The following is a 24,416-nucleotide window of genomic DNA, read 5'->3' as shown; positions in this document are numbered from 1 at the left end:
ACTCAGAGTTGCTGATCATCGAAGGAGGAAACATCATGCAGTACACATAGTTCCCCAGGTTGGAGGGATCGTAGTGTGAAAGGGAAGTGAGAATGGAGGCCAGACGCTGACCCACATGTTGTGATGAGCTGGTGTGGCCCTGCGGGCTCTTTCTGCCTGTCCGCTGGGACAGGTCCAGACAAGCTGTGCGTATGCTCCTGGACAGGGCCTGCTTATCCCCAGCGGTAGTGTGACTCACAGGGACTGAAACAAGAGGAGCTGGGCAATGCTTCTTGTCTGGCTCTCAGAGGAGTTTTTTTGGAAGGTTACATAATTTTCCTTCATCTTTGTAAAAATGTGAAGTTCCAGAAAACAGTCTTTTGAGTTTACAACTGTTTTCCCTTCCTTCCTCCCGTTTCCTCCTCAGCATTCTCCGAGGGTTAAAGTGCCCAGCTAGGTTTGCTTGAGTAGGAAGGAAGCTCCACATGGTTGAGGGTTTCTGGTGTTGTCTTGCTCAGTGGGCACGCTCTTGACCATTAAGCAGTTTCATTCCCCTCAGATTCTCCATCCGTGGCCCATTCACGCCAGTATGTCCTGACTCCATCCCAAGCTCCCTTCCTCTTCATAAGTGTCCAGACTGTTTCCTCATAAATACCTGAATCACCAACTTCACCATCAGCCTGTCTTGAGTGAGACGACCAAGGCAGCCACCCTGGGCCCCAGGCTTGGCTACTCCTTTTTTTTTTTTATAGAATCTTTACAATTCCATCTGAAAGTTCTGCTTTAAGGACACAGGGCCTACAGCCAGTGTAGCCTCCCTTCACGTCCTGGTCAGGCCTCACTGGTTCATTTGCCATGGGCCCCTACCCTTCTAGAGACAGCCCAAAGCCAATCCCTGGAACTCCACCCACAGAAAGTCCCGAGCTGTGTCTTCTGTGTTCTAGAAGCTCAGCACTGAGCTCGCTTTCCCTGAGCCGAGCATCTCCTATTGATCAGCATATTCAGAGTTCTCATTACTCCTTTTCTGAAACCACAGGCTCTGTCTCTAGAAGTCTTCTGTTTCTTGAAAATTCTACTTTCTGGGCAACTAGAGCATTGCTTCCCAACCTCCTTCCCATCATAGCAAGCTAGAGAGTGATAGTATTTGTAAAGTGCATCAAAGGACGAGGCTGCTCTTGCCTGGAGGCAGCAGTGGCAGGAGTCCGAGGATGTCAGTAATTCGGCACTCCTACCCTCCATTTGCAACACATTAGTTGGAAACCATCCTTGATGACCTCACATCCCTGGTTAAAGTGTCTTCATCCATGCTGTCTCTGGGTGATCAGCAATAATGGGTGCATCTCTAACCCTCAGGAGCGTGGACACCAGAGACAGAATTCTGAGCAAGCTTTTGTCCTCACGTCTCTGTCTTTTTGGTCTCACCTGTAGAAATGCACCAGTGCCGCAGTGACGAATACAATTGCAGCTCCGGCATGTGCATCCGCTCCTCCTGGGTGTGTGACGGGGACAACGACTGCAGGGACTGGTCTGACGAAGCCAACTGTACTGGTCAGTATTTCCTGGACTCCCTTAACAGCACTCATCCGTTCGTGTGCGGGTTGGCATTGCAGCCCTCCGTGATCATAGAATCTGGCCTCTAGGAAATAGATCTGAGAACTTAGGTAGTTCAGTGCTTCTCAAAGAGCCATCTAGGATAAGGTTGACTGAAATGTAAATTGATACCCCGCTTCCTTCATCCAGAAATTTTTAGTGTGAAGAAATGTTAACTGAATTAAACAGTGTCCTGAGTGATATAATTGATTTACGTCTGGCTCAAGCTTCTCATTTCTTCAGGACCAGTTTACAGACTGGCCCCTGGTCTGGGGACCATCCATTGAGTAGCACTGAACTAGCTCATGTTCTCGAATGGAGCATCAGCGGCTTCTGCAATCAGTGAAGCCTTAAACTGTGCTTCTAGCTGTTTAGGGTAAGATGTCATTAAAAATAAAGTTGGAAACAACATGAGGATACAAGGAAGGCTTGATGGTGTAGAGGTAATGTTCTAATTCTTCTGTTGGGTGATAGCTTCACTCATGTTCCTTACACTTTTTTATGAATGAATGAATGAGAGCAATATACATTATGGTGGAGCTGGGGAGGGCAAGGAGTTGGGGGAAATTGTGGCAGAATAAAAACAAATTCCACTACCTGATGAGTAAATTTTCTCCGCAGCCCCCTCTAGAAATTGCCATTCAGTTCTTCCTTAAACCCCTCCAGTGATGGAAATAAATATGTTTCGTGTAACCATTTATGATGAGGGCAGATCTGCTTTTACACCGTGATAATTCGGCCTTCTTTTTGCAATTCATCATTAATGAGTCATCTTCTCAATCGTCTGGTGTGGATCATTACTCTTATGATTAGAGGAGTGACTTCTAAATCTGTGTCTTAATCTACCTCACCCCGACAGTACCTACACTGCCCAGCATATGGGAGCTCAAAGCATGCCTACTAATTTGTAAAAGCAAATAAAAGAAGGTAGATCTGTTAGCATATTCCAAACTTAAATACAAATAGCTGTGTTATGGTTTGGTTTAGATTTAGTTCCTCAAGGGCGGAAATGAGCATGTACTCCTTTGTATCCCTCAGTGTCCAGCGCCTGGCAGAGTACATGCGCACAGAACCCTTCTTGTTTGGGTAATTTTACACAACTGCTTCTCTCCATTCATTTTAGTTTAGAGGGGACCTTATGCGGCCTTAAGGAGTAAATGGATCTCCTCAAATGTCATATACGTCATGCAGGATGATCTGTGATAGTGCCAAATTCCATCCCTGTGTAAACTTCCCCCATGTCCTTTCTGGTGCGGTGTCGGTGTCTGCACCTCTTCTTCTGGAAGGATTGCAGGAAAGTGCTTCTCCATACGCAAGTATGGCCTGCAGAAGGAGGACAAACCAAGGTCCCTGAAGGAACTGCTATCAGCCTAGGAAACACATGAATGCTCTTTGAAAGCTTCGGGTTCGAGGGGATAATTGGTTATAATTCAGTGCACTTAGGTTTGTAAATTGCAGGATGATTGAACATCTTGTTAGCATAACCATATTAGTCAAACTTGAGCTTCAGCAGTGTGCCGGTCCTCCGGAATGAATTAACAGCTTCATTTCTGTGGGTGGGCTTGCCATAGACTCCTGGTTTTATCTCTGGCTTTCTCTGGCAGGGCTAACTGGGGAAAATGTAGTGTTTGCACCTGAACTGCAGCCTGGTTGCAAAGGCTGGTCTTCCGAACCTTTTAAAGATGATTCTCCTTCCCCGTCATCTCAAAATAGTCAGAGGTCAGATGTGAACTCATTAAGATGTGTGGCGTGTCACTTCATTTCCTGACCTAATAAATTAAGTCATGTGCAAAGCCAAAGAAAATAGGTTGGACCAGCTGACTTCCTGTTGGCCTTGGCTGGCACGCATGGTCTGTGCTGGGAGTTTTCTTTGCTCTTCTCCTCCCCACTTTTTGCTTTCCACGGGGTTAAGTTTTCTTTATTCCCTTCTCTTCATCCCCTTGCATTAGTTTTGAACTTAAACATTTGCCTTCTGTTCTTGTAGCTGTTATCCTTTGACATCTTGTGTGTATTCTTTTTTTTTTTTTTTAAGATTTTATTTTTTTCCTTTTTTCTCCCCAAAGCCCCTCTGGTACATAGTTGTATATTCTTCGTTGTGGGTTCTTCTAGTTGTGGCATGTGGGACGCTGCCTCAGCGTGGCCTGACGAGCAGCGCCATGTCCGCGCCCAGGATTCGAACCAACGAAACACTGGGCCGCCTGCAGCGGAGCGCGCGAACTTAACCACTCGGCCACGGGGCCAGCCCCTCTTGTGGGTATTCTTAATGTCTTTTCCCCTTCCCTAAACCTGCAAGACTTCATAATACTGTGACTCCGATCTCTGTCCACGGTTCCAAAACTAACATGCTCAGTAAATACTTGGTATTTTAAAACACGAATTTCTTGCTATTTTAGTTTTACATTTAAAAAATTCTAAAATGAGTCATTGTTATCTTTTAGTAATTGAACTTATTTACAGGTACCTACCTATGTACCAGTTGCTGCTCGTATCTGGTGCTTCCTCTTAATGTACATCCTTCAGTCTTTCTTACTGCGGGAATCTGAGTGCTAAACTCTTTCAAGATTTTGTTTATGTAAACATGTCTTTATTTCACTGTCAATCCTGAAGTCAGATGGATCTGGGTTTCAGGGTTTGTAGTAATTTTCCATAAGTATTTTGAAGGAATTACTCCAGTTCCTTCTGGCTTCTTTTGTGTTGATTTGAATTCTCCTGTCAGGTTATCAGTTCGAAAAACAATGAGACATTCTTTTCTCTCTAGTTATCTTTAGGTTTTCAGTGTTTTTCTTTTTGTTGTTGTTAAGCAGTTTTACCTACCTAGGTATGGAATTATTTTTATTTATCCTGCTTGAGACTTGTTTCCCTTCTAAAATCTGAGGATTTATGTTTTTCATCAATTCTGGAGAATTACAGCCACTATCTTTTCAGCTATGTCTATTAGCTAGTTTCGCTGGTCTTGTCTTCAGCTGTTACTATCACCCATTTGTTGAACTGTCTCATTCTGTTGTTCGTGCCCCTTTTTTTTTATATTTGCTGTCTCTTCATGACTCTGTGCTAGAATCTGAGTTACTTCCTCAGATTTCTCTTCCAATTCCACAGTTCTCTTTTCAGCTGAGTGTAATTTGCTGTTTCACTCATCCACTGAGCTATTTTTATTTCTATAACTATATCTTTTACATCTAGAATTTCTGTTTGGTTCATTTTCACGTCTGCCTTTTATTTTTCAGTGCCCTTTCTTTATGCTTTATATTATTTTGTGTCATTAATCATTCAGATTGTGTTGATATTAACATTTCCCCCCTCATTCACTTCCTAATAGTCCAGTGCTTTGTAATAAATGAGGCACTGCTTTCCTTGTCATAGTAATTAATTCATCTCTTTTTGCCCCACTTTTATTTGGTTAAGGCGTTTGATCAGATATTACAGTGGGTCTTGCTGAGTCAGGAAAGATCTGTCCAAGTTGTCAGATAATGGCCTCTATTAGAAACCCTGAGATTCTAATTTGATGATCATTTACCCCATTAGCTTTTCATTCTTGCAGTCACAACGAATTCTGCCATGCAAAAGATTCTTCTTTTTATTCCCCAAATTCTTTAGTCTGTATTAAAGTCAATCTCTTCCATTCTCATAATTTAAAAAATTATTAATTGAGCATGTATTATTTACCAGACACTCTGTCACAGAGCTAGTAAGTTACTCAGAAGACAGGAAAATTCAGAAAAAGAGGATATGTTAAGCATTCCAGTCATACCTGGCTACTTGAATGAAACTGTGCAAACTGGTTAGTCCTTCTGAGCTCAGCTTCCCTGACAGAATCTGGAGATCTCAGACGTGCCTCCCAGAATCGTCATTTGGAAACTCCATTAGCATTCTGAAATTGTTCTCAATTAAAAGTGAAATGCATAGGCTGAATAATAGCAAGTAGATCAGTAAATATGGCAATGAGTTTAGGCAATAGGATCTTTTATGAAAGTGAACAAAGCTTCGGTAAAGAATTTCTTTCAGGGCTGTCAGGTTGTAAAACCAATAGACCAAAAGTATTGCAGGCAATAGCTGTTAATAGGACAAATGCTCATGCAACCATGTAGGATACACTTATTCCTCTCATCAGAGATATACATATATTTAAAAAAGATGTTTAAGGATTCTGAGTTCCAAAGATTGTAAAGTATTGAAACTTCCTATAGACTTGTTTACATGCTACCAGATAGAACCTTGGTCTTCAGAGAGATAAGACAACAGATAATGGACCACCGCTTGTTTTAAAGTGGTTTGAAAAATTGAGTTTTTCGTATTTCAGACTATTGCAAAAAATAGCCTCAAATTCGGGAGGAATTCTGGAGGGCGGTGGAAACCAATTTTCCCAACCCTTGAGTAGCTTATTGCCAACCATCTCGATTGAATAAGTCACTATAGTTTGCAGTCAACAACCCACTTCTGTTTGTTTTGCCTCCTTCTCTTGGGAAGACATCCTGTCCACGTAGTTAAACTAACACAGAGCCCGTTTATCTTGGTGATATTATTTTATGCCGGTTGTAAACAAGGCCACTCCTGGCTTTCATTCAGTGATCAACAGACAGAAACAACTTTCCGTTTCAGAAAGGAAGGGGAAATCTGATGGAAAAGGTGGTTAGAAGTGTGGTTGGGTTTGAGGCAGATATTATGCATTTGAACTAGTCTTTGACTGAGGTTTTGAGATGTTTCTAAATGACTTCCAGGTGGCCTCAGCCTGTGTATGCAAATGAGCTCTCTTCATTTGTAACAGTGACTCTGTTTCAGTTACCTCTTTTTTTCTTTGCATGATTGTAGTGGCTGCCATGTATTGTTGGCTGGTAGACGTCATTCCTGATTGTCCAGAAAGTTAGACAATTCTAGATTCTGGGGCCTGCTTTCTTTGTGATTTTGGATAAATCTTTTATGCTCATTGAACCTGGGGTTTTCCACATTTGAAGTTGAGTAGTTTATTTAGAATTATAAAATCATGGCCTTTCAGAGCTTACAAGGGTCCTAGATATCAACATAGGTGATGAAACTGAGACTCCCAAACAGTTGCTGGACCAGGTCTAGAACTCAGTGTCCTGATCACACATCACCTCTCCTTATCCTACAGAAGCTGGATGAGTGAGAGGATTTATGTGGGAAGATAGAACAGCAAGGTAGAGTAAAAAAGGCACCGCCTTTGGACTTGGACAGCCCTGGTGCTATTACTTAATTATCTTTGTGAATGTGGACGAGTTTCTTATCTCTCAGAGCCTGTTTCTCATCTGTAATCCTTAACTCATAGGTTGTCGTGAAAAGATAATGATCTCTTAATGTGTCTATCTGTGCTTGTGTGACATTTATAAACCCATAAACTCAAGTCCTCGCTCATTCAGGAGGCTGCACTCCACCATAAGGGCAGCCCCAGGTGCCTACCTCCTTGCCAAGGAGAAACTCAGACCCTCTAGTTCCTACCTTATTACCTAGTACAATCCTTCTTTTCAGTCAGCCCCTCGATGGTTGATGGGAGTGAAGACACGGGAGGCATTGACAGTTTCTCTTCTCTTTTGCTGGCAGCCATCTATCACACCTGTGAGGCCTCCAACTTCCAGTGTCACAACGGGCACTGCATCCCCCAGCGGTGGGCGTGTGACGGTGACACAGATTGCCAAGATGGTTCTGATGAGGATCCAGTCAACTGTGGTAAATGCAAATGCTTTGGCCCCACCCGCAGCTTCTCCACTGTCTGCTGTTCAGGAAAAGAGGCACAGATGGGCCAGGAAATGAAATGCTGTTCTGCTGTGCCCGTGTACCCACTCTGACAACTAAACAAGCCTGCCCGCTTTCTCTGGGGCCTTGCCATAGGATATATAGGGCTGTGTTATGTAGTCTGAATTCTCAGGCAAGCAGTTTGCCTCACTGCTTTTTTATAACAATTTGAAGAGCAGGAATAGAAACCAACTAACCTACCCAGAGTACTAAATACAGTCACATTCCCAGTGTCCTGCCAGAAACCAGCCAACAGTTCCTGTATAAATGGCACACTTGAGTTCTCTATTATGGTCCTTTGGGAAAATGGCTCACTACCCCTGAGGTGGAACTGTTTCACTATAATTGATTTAAAGAAGAATTCTGAGATAATCAATCACCTTCACAATAGAAATTAACCACGAAATAGCTGCCACACAAATACAATATATAAAACACTTTTTTAGACAAAATGTTTTTAAGGTTCTCTATCCCTTTGCCGTATGTCTGTAGGAAAAACTCCCTGTGTTTCTCCTCCACTATCAATACTCTTCTTACAGAATACTTGACTTCTGACACTTCTTGGCCACCAAATGTGTATTTTCCACACCAAGCAGCTCTCGGACACCAGCTGGGTGTCCTACTATTTAATTCAGTCCCGACACTGTCTTCCTCAAGATAGCATCAATCCCACAGGTTAAGTGCTCAGTCCCACAAAACTTTCCTCTACTTCAGATGACAGTCACAGGTCCCCAGTTGTCACCTGTACTTCTGACTGAGCAGCTATAAATCTGGATTCTCACAACTCCTCCTTGGGTGTGATAACTTGCTAGAATGGCTCACAGAACTCAGGGAAACAATTACATTTCTTGGTTTATTATAAAAGGATGTGATAACGGATAGAGATGAACATTCAGATGGAGGAGAGGCGTAGGGCGAGGCATGGGGAAGGGCATGGAGCTTCCACACGCTCTCCAGGCACGCCACCCTCCCAGCGCCTCCATGTGTTCAGCAACCCAGAAGCTCTCTGAAACTTATACTTCTGGGATTTTTTTATGGAGGCTTCATCACATAGGCATGATTGATCATTAGCTCAGTCTCCATCCTTCTCCCTTTCCTGGAGGATGTGGGCATGGGATAGAAAGTTCTAGGCCTCTAATCATGGCATGGTTTTCTTGGTAACCAGCTCCATCCTCAAGCTATTCAGGAGCCCACTGAGCATCACCTCATTAGAACAAAAGACACTCCTATCACCCAGGAAATTACACGGGTTTTAGGAGCTCTCTGCCTATAACCAGGGTCAGAGACCAATATATATTTTCTATTATTTCACATCATATATTCCAAATTTTCATGAGGTTGTAGTCATTGTCTACATGTTGTTATGTATTCTACTCCTTTCGTGTTACAGTAGTAAACAAAGATGTTTCCATATATCTGTATTTTTCTGTTATTAGTGTTTTTGTCACTTTATATTACCTTAACTTACTTAGTCACTTCCTGTTTGGGCATTTGAGTGTTTTTAGTTTTACTCTGTTTTACTCTGTTATGCACAGTAATACTATTCATGTCCTTGGAAAGGCTTGTTTTTCCTTTGAGATACTTCCCGGGACGTGTTCCTCAACATGGAATTGCTGGGTTGAAGGTTCTGATCGCTTTGAATGATTCTCATTAAGTGTTTCCAGATTTCATTTTCAAGTGATTCTACCAAAAGCATCTCCATCAGTCATACGTTGTATATTTCCCCAGGTCTCCGTTGATGTTACGTTTTACCTTTTTAGTTGTTTTCACTGATGTGATAAGTGGGAGTTTGTCTTGTGTCTTAATTTTATACTGTTTAAAAAACTTTTTAGAGTTAGTGACATTAAATATTTCCCCAACATGTGGTACTCATTTACCATTTCTGTTTGATGTCCTTTGAATAATTTCCTAGGAATGATGACTTTCTACAGGATTAAAACATATTTTCTTGCCTTACAACTAATCCTTCTGGAAGTATTCTGCTGAGAGTTGGGTTTGCGGCGGCCACGACTGACCTGCTAGAACTGATTTTTAAGCCTCATGTCTGGCAGTAGCTCTCTGTTCAGGAGAAAGAGTGACCTCATGCTAAGAATTCTATACTAAGTGTGAAGTCTAAAATTCTTAGCATATCTAGAACAAGTGCCCAATTCCCACGCTGTCCCCATAGGAAACCGTGGTCGTACATCCTTGCAGAATATTTTTGTGCATATATGCAAGTTTAAATATATTGCATATTCTTGTCCTGTTTTACACAAGTAGTATGCTGTGCACATTGTATTGTACTTTGGTTTTGCACATAACTATATATCCAGGCCTTATTTTTACACAGTGCTGCTTCATTCTCTTTATTCCAGTGTATAGTAATTTATTACAAAGACCCTTTTTGATGGACATATGGGTAGTTTTTAGTTGATTGCAAACTGTTGCAATGAATAACCTCGTATTTATATTATTTTTCACTTGTGTAGGTAGATGACATTTCTAGAAGTGGCATCGCCGGGTCAAAGGATATACCCATTTGTAATTGGGGTAGCTGTTGCAAGTTGCCCTCCTTGGCTGGTACACATTTATACCCCGCCACCGTGTATGAGAGTGCCTGCCTGTTTGCTCTTCCTCATTCTTCTCTTTGACTGAATTACATTTCAGAGAAGAAGTGCAATGGGTTCCGCTGCCCGAACGGCACCTGCATCCCGTCCAGCAAGCACTGCGATGGTCTGCGGGACTGCTCCGACGGCTCGGATGAACAGCACTGTGGTGAGTCCTCTCCGGCCCGGGGAGGCAGCTGGCGGTGTGAGGGAAGGGCATAGATGGGACTAAATCCTTTCATTTCCTCAGGACCTGCCTGTGGTTAGCTTTGAACCGAGTTGGCTCTGAGTGCTTCACCAGGACTCTGAGAGGCCGATCCTGGCAGGGCGAGGGGCCATGGGGGAGCGACTGTGGAATTAGGTCATAATTCAGTGAACATTGTCGTTTAGCTGCGGTATGTTCTGTGCATCCACCAATTGTTTTGAGCTGGACACTTATTTCTCCTACTTTATTGTTTTATTAGTGTCGCTGATGATCACTCAGGTAACAGTTTTAGGCCAGGTGACCCTTTTTATCCCCATTTTTCCTTAGACCCAGAAAGGTTGTCTTGGTCAGAGGGCTCATCCTTGAGTATGCATAGGAACCACGTGGGGAGCTCTACGGCTCCTGGAGCCTGGCTCTCACCCGCGGAGTCTGATTTAATCACTCTAGAGTAGGCTTGGGCACTGGGAGTTTTCAAAGTGCTCCAGGTGCTTCTAATGTGCAGATTGAGAACTGATGCAGTCGCGCAGGGGTTGGCAGAGCGGCTTGTGGGGGGAATCCAGCCCATCACCTGTTTCTGTTCACTGGAGTTTACTCTGAGCACAGGCACTGCCATTTGCTGACTCGTTGTCACTGACTGCTTCGTGCTGCAGTGGCAGAGTTTGATAGTTGTAATAGAGACTGAACGACCTGCAGAGCCTTGAGCATTTGCTCTCTAGTTGTGTTACGGTGCTCTAGAGAAGCAGAACCAGTAGGATGTGTATGTCTCTAGAGAGAGATTTATTTTAAGGAATTGGCTTGTACGATTATGAAGGCTGGTAAGTCCAAAATCTGCAGAGTGGGCCAGCAGGCTGGGACCTAGGGACAAGCCTATGGTGCAGTTCAAGTCCAAAGGCTACCTTCTTGCTGTGTCCTCACACGGCCTTTTCTCAGTGCTTGCGTCTCTGCTGTCTCTTCTTTTAAGGACACCGGTCCTATTGGATTAGGGCTCCACCCTGATCTTTTTAACCTTAACTTACCTCTTTTACCCTTATTGACCTTGTTTAACCTTAATTACCTCTTTAAAGGCCCTGTCTGCAAATAGTCACGCTGGGGATTAGGGCTTCAACTGATGAATTTGATGGGAGTTATAATTCAGTCCATAACACTGATCCTTTACGGAAAAAGTTTCCCAACCCCGTATTAGGAAATCAGTAGTATGTTAATAGTGGTTAAGATGGGCTTTGATGTCAGATGGCTCTGGATTTGTTTTGGCTCCTCCCTCAGGAGCTGTGTGCTCTTGGAAAAACTTAATGCTGCCGTTCCCCTCTGTTTCATTTTCAAAACAGGACAGTAAAATCTCTCATAATATCGTCTTGAGAGTTTAATGATGTACTTCTCTGTCAAGTGCTTCGGTCAGGTCTTCGCACAAAGCAAATGCTGGGTAAACAGTGGCTGTACTGTTTCCGGAGCACACATCTGTAACGGGGTGCTCGCTCAGGGTTAGCGAGGGCCTGCCAGCCCCGAGTGCTCACAGCCTTTTCTCCTCCCTGGACTCCTTCAGAGCCCCTCTGCACACGCTTCATGGACTTCGTGTGTAAGAACCGCCAGCAATGCCTGTTCCACTCCATGGTGTGTGACGGCATCGTCCAGTGCCGTGACGGCTCCGATGAGGACGCGGAGTTTGCGGGATGCTGTGAGTGGGGCCGGCGGGGGAGGGAACTCGAGGTCATGGAAGAAACTGCAAGGGGTGGGCCACTCTGGGGATACACCTCCCCCTAGTTTACAGTTCTGGATGGAGTGCGTTTTCTGAGAAAGACTTATGTTTGTTGCTTCAGAAGTACTGCTTATTAGTCATTGGTGTGTCACAGAGAATGACCAAGATCTTGGCTCCAACGTCACCTTCTCCGACAGGCCTTTCCTGCACCTCCATCCCTCTGTAGCCCCCTTGCCTTACTCCAGGGTCTTCACGGCACTTACCACCACTTTGCACACCACATGTTTATTTTCCTGCCCCTCTACCCCTGCTGGAATGGGTGCTTCCCAGGAGCAGGTCTGTCTCCTTCCCTGCTATAGCCCGTTCCTAACACAGTGCCCTGCGTGGAGTGAGTACTTGTATCAATCTGCTCGGGCTGCCATCACAAAGGACCCAGAATGGGTGGCTTGAACAACAGAAATGTATTTTCTCACAGTTCTAGAGTCTGCAAGTCTAAGGTCAAGGTGTCAGCAGGGTTGGTTTCTTCTGAGGCCTCTCTTCTTGGCTGAGAGATGGCAGTCTTCTCCCTGTGTCTTCACATGGTCTTCCCTCTGTGCTTGTCTGGGTCCTGAACTCTTCTTAAAAGGACACCAGTCCTCTTGGATTTGGGCCCACCCTAAGGACCTCATTTAACTTATTTGCCTCTTTAAAGGCCTGATCTCCAAACACAGTCACCCTCTGAGTCCTGGGGCGTAGGCCTTCAGTTGCCTTGCTTTTAAGGGGTCCTCCTTGGTGGAGGCCACTTGCTCTTTCCTCTTGTTTCTAAGCAGTGTTACTGCTTCGAGGTCTTCTGTCTGTCAGCAACCCGGATTTTATGGATGTTGGTTCCTTCTCTAGCCCACGACCCCGAGTTCCGCAAGGTGTGCGATGAGTTCAGTTTCCAGTGTCTGAATGGAGTATGCATCAGTTTGATTTGGAAGTGCGACGGGATGGATGACTGTGGCGATTACTCCGACGAAGCCAACTGTGGTAAGAAGATCTTAGATCTGCGTCCTCTCGTCCCCGATGGTCAGGTCCTAGTGGCTCCTGTACTTAAGGAGGGGACGCTCAGCACACTCTCAGGCTGGCTGTGCCTTCTCCTTCCTCAGCAGTAGTTCCTGCCAGTTCTTGAATCTCCATGTAAGGAACTGAGTCTTGAGGTGGGAACCTGATCCCAGGGGATGTGTATTCCATTTCGTTGTCTTTCCCTAGTTGGGAAGTTCACATTATGTATAGGGAATATGGTAAAGGAATTACGGTAAATATTTTGGAGTGTGCTTCCCCCTCCCCACTGAAAGTTATAGATACCACAATGTAATAAAGTCCTTGTCACCATTGGATTTTAATCAATATTAGGTCATTTGTTTGGTAAAATGTCAAAATTAAAAACCTTGGGTGTCTTCTGCAAGATGTAGAAGTGTAGGTGAGAGCAATGTGAGTTGGGGCCTGGGAAGAAGAGGATGTGGTGTTTGTCTCCCACTGGGTCCAAGAAGCTGCCTTATCTTTCTCTGGGAGGGACGTGTAGGCTGCCTTGGGGCTTGGGTGTGGAGGAGGCTCTGTGTTGCTGGAGCTTTATGTTCACACTGGTGCAAGGCAAACAACTGATGGTGTGTTAATCTCCCCAGAATACCCTACGGAAGCCCCAAACTGCTCCCGCTACTTCCAGTTCCAGTGTGAGAATGGCCACTGCGTCCCCAACAGGTGGAAATGTGACAGGGAGAACGACTGTGGGGACTGGTCTGATGAGAGGGACTGTGGAGGTAAGGGTCCTGGTCAACTCCACAACCAAGACGACAGTGTCCTTGCACCTGTCTGTACAGAGTATCATTTGTCTCTTCAGTGCCTGGCTTATTCAGTGATTTTTGGTGGGGGTAACTCACTGAGTTCTTTTCTATCCCCCTCCCAGTTTGAAAATCAGTGTGGTTGGTTTCTCCTGTTTCTAGGGTTTTCATTCCCTGTTTTGCAGGGCACAGTGAGAACTCTAGACCCTAGCTACTCTAAGTGTGGTCTGCAGACCAGCAGTGTGCGCATCTGCCCGCTTGTTAGAAATGCAGAGTCTCTGACACCAAGGCCTCCCTCCAAGTCGGAATCTGCATTTTAACCAGATCTCTCGGTGATGCGTGTGCCCTGGTAGATTTGAGGAGCGCTGATGTGGAATGCGGGCTCATACCTTTCCTTTTTGGTATTCTCGTCTCTGAACCAGGTCTGAGGGTAGCTGCAGTTGAGTTAACCACAACAGTGTTTAGCCTCTGCAGGAATTCTCCCACCCACCCTGTGCATTCTGAGTCACCTTCCTTCCATCAGCCTGTGTGAGCCCCCGCAAAAGCAAACCCATCTGAATATTCGCCCATGTCAGGTACAATACGTAAGGTGAATCTGCTCCAAAAAAGAGCAAGGAACACATTCTATTCTGACACCCCATTATAATGATTTTTAGATGAGCTGTTATTCAGAACTGTGCCTGACACTGACCCCCCTGGGCGGGTGCCGCTCACACTGGGACCTCCATCCTAGGTTTGTGACCTATTTTGGTCTGAGATCAAGCTTCTTATAACACTGTGGGTTTTCTTGCTTGTTTTTTTCCTTCAGATTCATATCTTCTTCCCTCCCCTACTCCTGAACCCTCTACGTGTCTGCCCAATTACTACCGCTGCAGCAATGGGGCCTGCGTGATGGACAGCTGGGTGTGTGACGGCTACCGAGATTGTGCGGACGGCTCGGATGAGGAAGTCTGCCCCTCCCCTGGTAAGTGCTGGCCCCAGTCCTCTCCCGTGGCACCTGCTTTTGTGGAGAGGACCTTATGGAGGTCCACCTGAGGCACTGCATGGCCAAGCCTGGTGCCCTGCCCTCTGGGACTCTGTGCTCTGTGGCCAGGCTGCTTCTCACCTCCAGAGTGGGGAGACCCATGGGAACTCAGAACTGGAGTGTCTCATCTTCTAGAACTTCCCTCTCATCTTCCTGCGAGAAAAGGTCAGTCACCCTGCTTTCCACCCTGGCTGCGTTGGGCCACCTTTGCTTTCTTCTTCACAGGAAATTACAATGGGAATTATAGAGGAGGTGTTTGTGTGTGTATTAAACTCTCAGGGGAGACAGCCCAATTTTCCGGCTTACTAGTTGGTGGCCGTCCTACTAAAAGAAGGGTAAGCACTGCCATCTAGTGGCCGAACACAGAGAGGCATCTGAAGGTCTGTGCAGTAACCCTATTGGTGGAGGCCAGGGTAGACTTGAGACCCCATCTAGTGTGTGCCCTTAACTGCAGGCAGAACAGAGGTAAGGACGCTGTGTCCTTTCGTAAACAGGATTCTGTTTCAAACGCGGTTAGAGTAAGAGAATAGACAGTTGTTTCCCTTGCTTTCCATAATCCTTTTCCTAGCAAACTTCTAGGTCAACAGTCTGATTTTCCTCCTTAAAGACTATTTTCATTCCATCACTTCCCTGTTTAAAATCATCTATGGTTTCCTCTTTTCCAGAAGATAGATCCTGACCCTTGAGTCCTATTCTCAAGGTCCTGTGTGAGCTGACCCCTCCTTGCCTGCCATTGCCTATTACATCCACCAAACGGGGCTCCTCATGTGCTCTGGACACACCTGCTTCTTCTCTGCTTATAATCCTGCAGCAGAGTTTTTGCCTTATCAGAAACCTCTGCCCTCCTCGGGTTTGTCCTCCTACTTTCCCTCTCTGAAGCCCACTGGCCATGAGGGCAGACAGAGGCATGGACTGTGTCGTTAAAAGAGACCTCGATAGGTCATCAGTATTTCTCAAAGTACGGCACAAAGAACACCTGTGATGGGATCATGTGGGGTGTTTATAAAAAACATAGAATCAGAATTCTGGATGGAACCCAGGAGCTCCCTGTATCATTTGTAGGTTCACTGAAGTTTGAGATTCCCGCTTCAAACAAGTAGGGTGTTATTCTCCCTCTCAAGCCCCACCTCCGTAGAGCTTTCGTTGAGTCCTGATGTCCATCTTGTTTCCAGTCTCATTGAACTTACCTATTGTCCTTTTGATTTTTAACATGATCTGCCATATTTTGCTTCCTAGTCATTCTATATGGATCAATCTTTCTTTCCCATGTATGGACCTCATCTTTTGGGATCATGCTGCATCCTGCTTGGAATCCCCCACTGTGGCTACCCCAATAATAGGCAAATAGTCAGTGTCCCATAAATGTGTCTCAAGTTATAAAACATCTTTTATCTCTGCCTTTTTCCCTGAGCCCCACCTATCTATTTAGTAACTTGACTACCCTTCTCTCAAAATTATTTTTTGGTTATTGAAACTCTGAGCAGGGACATTCTCAGACTCTTAACAAATCCAATGAGTGGATTCTTGTTTCGATGTTGCGTTCAGCTTTTGTGATTTCTTTTTTATGTGCGTTGTCTGTGCAAATTTAAATTGGCGTTGTCTCTGGCTCTCAGATCTTATTTCTTCACTGCAAAAGTCTCCTAACTGGTTTCTCTGCCTCATGTGTCTCCCCTTTTTGATTTGTCTTCCAAGAAATGAGCATATCCTCCCCCAGTACTGGAACCTTCTGATGGCTCCCATGTTGCCCAAGTGTAATTGCTGTGATGTGCCTTGGCCTAGCTTTCCAGCCTCATTTTTCACCACTCTTCTCCATGCACCTTGTGTTAGCTGCGGTTCTGGGCATTGGAGAGGCCCCTTTGGAAATCCAGTTAAAACTATAGCATATACACAATATCCCGAAGTTAATAATTGCTTTTTTTGTTTGTTAGCTCAGGTTATTTTGTAGCATTTGCTAATGCCTTCCACCTGTCAATAGGCTCTCAGAATACCTTTGCACAAGGTCACCATATCACATGATTTTTCAACTCCAGTGTTTCTCTTGGAGATACCTGTTCCAACTCCTTGGATTTTCCTCTCTAGGCTGATTTTTCTCTAGGCCTACTGCATGCCCCTGACCCTGGGACTTCACTGCCCTCCTCAGAATTCTCTTTGCCATTCTCCTGAGTTAGATTTCCTATCTCTTGGATCTTGTATCTTGCTTTTCTTGCTTTACTCCCTTGTTTTGGTGGATCACACCCTCCAGGAGCTTTGTCGGGTGAATATGATGAATACAGTGGGCAGGGACGCAGTCATGACAGCCTTCAGCGTGCTTGTCTCTGGAGTTTGCTGCTCTGGTTGTGCCCGTTGCCCTCTATACCTGGGGTGCAGGTCACTGCTGGGATGCTGCTCTCCATCATCCTAACGACTCGCTTTACAAACTCTCTCTTACGTTGGAGCTTCTGTTTTCTATATCCCAGGTTTTCTCTTTTTTAGTTTAAAAGTTTTGATCTTTTGTATGTAACCTGGTTTTTCTCTCTGGAAGCTTGTAGAATCTTCCCTTTGGCTCCAGTGTTTTGGAATTTCACCATGATGTGCTTTGATGTGGGTCCCTTTCCATCCAATGTGGTGGACACTGATGGGCTCTTTTATTCTGGAAATTTATGTATTTTAGTTTTAGGAATTTTTCTTGAGGTATTCCATGAATGGTACTTTCTCTCTCCTCTCAGAACTCTTGTCATTCTTATTTTGAATCTCCTAATCTGATCCCTTACTTTTTTTTAAAAAAAAATCTTTCCTTTTTTTTTCCTTTTTTTTTTTCCTCTTTCTGGAAGATTTACTCAACTCTGTCTTCCAACTCTTCTACTGAGTTTTTAATTTCTGTTACGGTTTTAATTTTAAGAGCTTTTAAATTTTTAGTACTGTTCCTTTTTTATGGCATCTTCTCCTTTTTTCATGGATAAATATATATTCTTTCTTAGCATATTAAGAATATTTATTTTTGAAGTTTTCTTCTTACAAGGTCTCTACTTCCTCCAGATTTCCCTGTTTGAGGTGAGGCGGTCTGCATGTCATAGGTTTTCCTGGGATAATCCTTGGTTGCTTGCTTGTGTTTAAGGCTGGGGACTGAAACGCTGCTAAGAAATTCTGCACACATGGGTAGGCTTGTCACCTTTGAGTTTCATGGTTAGGCTGTTTGGGGAATTCTTGATCTGGGTTACTTTAGGGTTTGTCTCTGAGGCTGGTCAGTTTCCCTGGGGAAGATTTTTATGATTTCCTTCTTGGAGAATATGGGTTTCACTGCCAGGGTTCTCGAGGAAGAGGAATAGGGTCTGTACAACAATCTGTACGTTCAATCCCCTGTTTTCAGTACGATATTCGTGCTCTCAACTCTGCCTGTCTTAACAACCCTTGTTATTACCCTCTCCATTAACAATCCTCCAGCCTTCTGTTGGGGTGACATACGGGTGATTGTCTCCTGGGGCCAGTAGGGGAAGGGAGGTAGTAAGTCTAGCTGCTTCGTACTCATCTTTCAGTGAGTTCCCTTATTGTAACTTTCCCCTCTTCTCTCCCAGTTAAGAGACAGCATTTTCCAGCTTTTTGAGGATTCTGTGATGTTGATCTTTTTGGTTCTTAGCTTTCCCCCCGACAGCTTAGGATAGAATACAACCTGCTCTGGTCTCTTAGTCACTCACCACTGTCTGGCTGCTTTCCAGCTTCGAAAATTTTATTGCTTTTGTCTCCTTTAGTGGGGTCCTGTGAAAGAGCAAAATTAGATGTCTGCGTCTAGTTAATTTTCCGTCTTTATCCAGAACTCACATTTGTCTTCAGATCCCCATTATAATTCCTAAAGAACTCTCGTCTCCTAATGTATCCAGTTAGTTGCTATTGCTGGCCAGCTCCCTCAATACTAAAAAGTGAATTTTAAAAATCTTTTCCAGCGAATGTCACTCCTGCCTCCACTCCCACCCAGTTTGGGCGATGTGACCGATTTGAGTTCGAGTGCCACCAGCCAAAGAAGTGTATCCCCAACTGGAAGCGCTGTGATGGCCATCAAGATTGCCAGGATGGCCAGGATGAGGCCAACTGTCGTGAGTAGTCAGAGGGAAAGTCACCCCCCGGGGAAGGTTTCTTGAGAGCATGATATCCCATTACTTGTGCTTCATTTCTCGTAATAACTTTGTGATTTTCCTATTATGTCCACTTTAAAGATGGAAGATCACCCAGTCAGTAAGAGACTGGGGTATTTATTTAGTTTTTTTTTTTTTTTTTCATTAATGTTGTGTTCTTGTCATCATGCCATGTTGAAAGTTCTTACAGGGTGGAATACTCCAAAATAACACAGAGAAACTACGAAGGAATTAGTGTAAACTTCTACACTTACATTAAAAGAATGAACAAGAAATGGACTTTTGGGACATTAAAGTAACAGGGCAGATTGAACCCACCTTACCAAAATAATAATGAGAACATCTGAGCCAAATAAGTAACCACAGCATAAGGTGAACATTGAAAACAGTTAACAAAGAGGAAATGGAGTAGGACTTTCCTCCTAGGTGAGGTGAATTCATTAACAGGTGTTCTTTAAATAAGTTTCTTGAGCCTGTTTCAAATCTGCCTTATTCATAAGGATGTTGCTTAGTTAAGGGTCTTAAAATCAAGATCTGCTCTAGCTACAATTTTTCTCAATCCATCGATCTGATAACCCTCTCAAAAAAGGAAATGAGATTAGTGTGGCATGATCCTTCTTAGAGAAGCTGGCCCCTGAAGGACACTGTATTCTGTTCTAAGTGCCCATTAATCATCTGTTTAATAATTAATTTACGAATTTTTGAAGATTAATGACAACCTTTTCGTAGTTTCTAAAACTTATGTTTTCCTGCTTGTAAAATATTGAGACATATTTCATAAAGAAACCTCAAAAATCCTCTAGCTTCACTACTCACCTGTTGTTTATTAGATTTTAGCACATTCTTACCATGTGGAATGATTCTTTGGTGGGAATCTTGGTCTTTTCCATAATAATCCCCTTCTGAGCAGAGTTCCTCCCTGACCAGCTATGTAAAATGGTGCCGCCCCTTTTGCCCCCCCATCACTCTCTTTATGTTTCTTTGCAGTTCTTATCATTATCGAAAATAACATATTTGTTTGTTTACTTGTTTACTGTTTCTCTCAATAGCAGGTAATCCCTAAGAGGGTAGGTCCTTTGTCTGTTTTACACATCATGATATTCTTAGCATCTGGAACAGTACCTGACTTCTTGATAGGACCTCCATAACTGTTCGTTGATTGGATGGATGGGTGGATGGATGGATAGATGCATGGATGCATGGATGCATGGGTGGATGGATGGATGGGTGGATGGATGAATAGGTGGATAGATAGATGCATGGATGGATGAGTGGATGGATGAGTAGATGGATGAATTCCATCTTGGGCTTCTGAGACTGTGACACTGGTGGTTCTCAAAGCTTTTCTAAATACTCTAATGCCCCTTTATCTATAACTGAGCTCCTCCTTCCAAACTCTCCAAAGCAAATCAATTTGAGCTCAGTATACAAAAGAGTTCTCTCATACAATGATTTTCCTGGAGACGTGGGATTATAGTTTGTAAAAAGCTTCACAAGTGCTTTTGATATTTCTCTTCTCCCATTGATAATTACTATAAAAGGACAGAGTTCTTTTTTTTTTCTTTTTTGTGAGGAAGATTGTCGCTGAGCTAACATCTGTACCAATCTTCCTCTATTTTATGTGGGATGCTGCCACAGTGTGGCTTGATGAGCAGTGCTAGATATGTACCTGGGGATCTGAAGCTGTGAACCCTGGGCTGCCGAAGCGGAGCGTGTGAACTTAACCACTAAACCACCACTGGGCCAGCCCCAAGAGCTTTTTTTTTTTTTTGAGGAAGATTAGCCTTGAACTAACATCTGCCACCAATCTTCCTCTTTTTTGCTGTGGAAGATCAGCTATTAGCTAACATCCATGCCCACTTTCTTCTATTTTACATGTGGGATGCCTACCACAGCATTGCTTGATAAGTGATGCATATGTCCGTGTCCAGGACCTGAACTGGCAAACCCTGGGCCACTGAAGCAGAGCACACAAACTTAACCTCTACACCACCAGGCCGGCCCAAGAGCTCTTTTTTTTGTTCTTAAAGATTTTATTTTTTCCCTTTTTCTCCCCAAAGCCCCCCGCTGTTACATAGTTGTATATTCTTCGTGGTGGGTCCTTCTAGTTGTGGCATGTGGGATGCTGCCTCAGCGTGGATTGATGAGCAGTGCCATGTCCGCGCCCAGGATTCGAACCAACGAAACACTGGGCCGCCTGCAGCGGAGCGCGCGAACTTAACCACTCGGCCGCAGGGCCAGCCCCAAGAGCTCTTTTTTTTAAAATATATTGAACTGAAGTCTGTGCCTCCATCCCTGAGACTCATGCAAACAAGTCTTAATTCTCTTTTACATGAAAACCCATCAGTTAAGGACAGTTGTTACAGCATTTCACCCCCACCTCCAACCCCTGTATCTGTTCATCTCCAGGAAAAGGATCTCCCGGGATCCTTTATGCACTCCTCTTGACCATCTTGGTTGCTGTCATGTAAACATTATCCAGTTGTATCTAGCCACTTCTCAAAGTGTGGTTGTCAGAAATGGATGCAATGCTTCAGATAGAAAACAGGATTACCTGTTCTTGTTCTAGAACAGAAGTTCTCAATCCTGGCCGATTCTGATGAATCACTGTGGAGCTTGTAAATATTGCACGTGTTCAGCTCCCTGTTTCTGCTTCAGTGGGTTTGGGACAGGTCCTGGGAATCAGTGTTTTAGAAGTCCCCCAGAAGACTGTTCAGAATCAGTGTTGTAGGTTCTTTATTCTGAGATTACTACAATGGCCTAGTGGTTTCTTCAGTAATTTCTTTTGGTATTGACATAGTCATTGTATGGAATATTGTGTGTTTATTTGCGTAGGATGGGGAGCAAGAGCTAAGAGGGGTTTCCTGAATCTCAATGGAGAAATTTTAGTTTGAAGTCAGGGTGGAATTCCCAATAAAAGATCTGGGCAAATACAGAGGCTCAAGTATATGTTGGTTTTTGGTTTTCTATGGTGCTGTAACAAATTACCACAAACTTGTCTTAAAACAGCACACATTTATTATTTTACAGTTCTGTAGGTCAGAAATTGGACATAGGTCTCAGTGGCTAAAACCAAGATGTGGGCAGAGCTGGTTCCTCTGGAGGTTCCAGGGCAGAATCTCTTTCCTTGCTTTTCCAGCTTCTAGAGGCCCCCTTCCTCCATTTTCAAAGCCAGCAACACTCCATCTCTCTGATCCTCCTTCTGTCTTCACATCTCCTCCTCTGACCACAGCCAGTAAAGGGTCTCTGCTTTTAAGGGCCGTGTGATTGCATTGGGTCCATCTGGGTGATCTAGGCTAACCTCTCTACGTCAAGATCTTTAACTTAATCATATTTGCAAAGTCCCTTTTGTCATATAAGGTGACATTTAACATGTTCCAGGAGTTAGGATGTGAACCTCTTTGACTTGGAGGAGGAAGATTAATTTTAGACCCTCCTCACTGGTGGGGTGGGTTCTGATGTAGTCCTTCCAGTCCAGGATTGGGCAGGCACATGTGAGTCTGTATAATGAAGGCCTGACGTACCTGATCCAGGTACGTCCAAGACTGCTGGTCCAAGACAGCAGATCTGGTTTCTATAGCCATTGCCTTCTTTCATTTTTCTAGAATCATTGGCAATTATATTGTCACTGCTTGCTTTTTAGAACCTGTCACACAGTTATAACTCTACTTTCAGAACCAGGGAGAACATCAAATTATGGTGTGTAGCCATAGCATTGCATAACTCTTAATTTACCACTGCTCTTTATTTGTGTTGTCTCATTTTCTGGTAAGATACTTTAAAACCTATACAATTAAAGTACTGCATAAAGTGGACATGCCTCTTAATATTGTGATTCACGTCATTATTATTAGTATTACTCAAACTGGAAATCAGAATATTATTCTAGACTGCACACTAATATAGTAACAGAATAATTAGTCATACTGTAGAGAAATAGCTACAATTTGTTGACGCCAGTTATCAGCCAGGCACTATTCCAGGTGCCTGACCTCACTGGATCCTTGTAGACATGATAGTGATGGAATTGTCACCTTAGTTTTATATAGGGGGGCTGAACTTGGGCTCTGTTCAGCAGCTTGCTCAAGCTCACACGGTGCCAGGATTTCAACCCTGGTTGGTTTGACTCCAAAGCTCACTCTTCCTGAAGGCAGATTCCAGTGGTTAACGTCAAATCGGGAGGTCTCACTGTGCCAGAGGGATGCTCCTCACTCCAGAGGCATGTTGTGAAGGAGAAACTGATTAATTCAAAGACTTTGAACCATGTTTCCTGAAAATGATAAACCCGTGGTACGACACGGCCCCTCCTCCATGCGTTCAAGAAGGTTCTTTGTGTTTCAGCCACACACAGCACCTTGACCTGTATGAGCAGCGAGTTCAAGTGTGAGGATGGTGAGGCCTGCATCGTGCTCTCTGAGCGCTGCGATGGCTTCCTGGACTGCTCTGACGAGAGTGACGAGAAGGCCTGCAGCGGTGAGTGCCTGGCTGTGGGGGCTGGGCTGCTCCCGGTTACCCCAGGGCTTCCCCTCCCCGTCCTGTGTGGGCTCACCCTCCCCCTCCTGTGTGGACCTCGAGTCCTTTGAATTTTTCCTCAGTCTGGAATTGGAACAGATTTTTGCTCAGTTTTGGAGCACCAAATGAGCTGAGGCTTGTCCCTCCTTTGGTAGAGCTTCCAGCTAACCTCACTGGGGAAATGCTCATCTTAGATTTGTTTTCAGTGGACTTCCCACTTCATGTTGATGCACCATTGCTCCCATGGAGCCTCAGGCTTTGTGGTGGGCTTGGCTCAGTTCTTCTGTCTGGAATGCATTTAGTAATGGTCTTAGTCCTTTGGAGCTGCTATAACAGAATACCACAGACTGGGTGGCTTATAAACAATAGAAACTTATTTCTCACAGTTCTGGAGACTGGAAAGTCCAAGATCAAAGTGCCAGCCAGTTCAGTGTCTGATGAGGGCCTGCTTCTTGGTTCAGACATCCATCTTTGTGTCCTCACACAGTGGAAGGGGTGAGGGAGCTCTCTTGGGGTCTCTTTTATGAGGATACTGACCTCATTCATGAGGGCTCCGTCCTTACAGCCTACTCGCCTTCTAGAGGCCCCACTTCCTAATACCATCACATTGGGGGTTAGGTTTCAGCATATGAATTTGGGGGAACACAAATAGTCAATCTGTGGCAGTAACAGATCCTGCTGTGACCTTGTCCTTGGACTTGTAGCATTCTCTGTTGAGAAACAGGCTTAATGTCACTGCACACAGGAGGGAAGTGAACCACAAGGACAAATAGCATGACTGGAAATTTAGGAGACCTTAGGAAAGGTTGCATAGGAAGGTTCAACTCTATTTTCTGGGATGTCTTTTAAGATGACTGTGGCTTGACAATCTAGAGCATGGTAGGTCTGCCTATAATTAAGGGACGTCTTGGGTCCTCTGAAATTCAACGATTTGTAAGATATCACTTTCTTTTCCTTTTCCCCCTTTATCTCTCTAGATGAGTTAACTGTTTACAAAGTACAGAATCTTCAGTGGACAGCTGACTTCTCTGGGGATGTGACTCTGACCTGGACGCGGCCCAAAAAAATGCCCTCTGCTTCTTGTGTCTACAACGTCTACTACAGGTGGGTCCCCTCTTTTCCACGGGAGAAGAAAATGATGTCCTCCTTGCCACTGGATGTTCTGTAAACTTGTGCTG

General features: G+C 44.3%; 1 protein-coding gene across 1 annotated transcript in view; it reads left to right on the top strand.

Moving 5' to 3' along the window:
- SORL1 (sortilin related receptor 1) overlaps positions 1-24,416 on the top strand; it is a 158,838-nt gene that overhangs the window by 104,967 nt on the left and 29,455 nt on the right. Inside the window, exons 25-34 of the mRNA XM_044751649.2 lie at positions 1,408-1,527; positions 7,123-7,248; positions 9,961-10,068; positions 11,645-11,776; positions 12,674-12,805; positions 13,441-13,575; positions 14,405-14,560; positions 18,538-18,687; positions 23,068-23,199; positions 24,216-24,342. Of these exons, the coding sequence (XP_044607584.1) occupies positions 1,408-1,527; positions 7,123-7,248; positions 9,961-10,068; positions 11,645-11,776; positions 12,674-12,805; positions 13,441-13,575; positions 14,405-14,560; positions 18,538-18,687; positions 23,068-23,199; positions 24,216-24,342 (1,318 nt within the window). The remainder of the gene's footprint in view (positions 1-1,407; positions 1,528-7,122; positions 7,249-9,960; positions 10,069-11,644; positions 11,777-12,673; positions 12,806-13,440; positions 13,576-14,404; positions 14,561-18,537; positions 18,688-23,067; positions 23,200-24,215; positions 24,343-24,416) is intronic.

This window comes from Equus asinus, chromosome 20, assembly GCF_041296235.1.
Source record: "Equus asinus isolate D_3611 breed Donkey chromosome 20, EquAss-T2T_v2, whole genome shotgun sequence".
Classification (NCBI taxonomy): domain Eukaryota; kingdom Metazoa; phylum Chordata; class Mammalia; order Perissodactyla; family Equidae; genus Equus; species Equus asinus.
The sequence above is the reverse complement of the archived record's forward strand: the minus strand, read 5'-3'. Positions and strand labels throughout refer to the sequence as shown.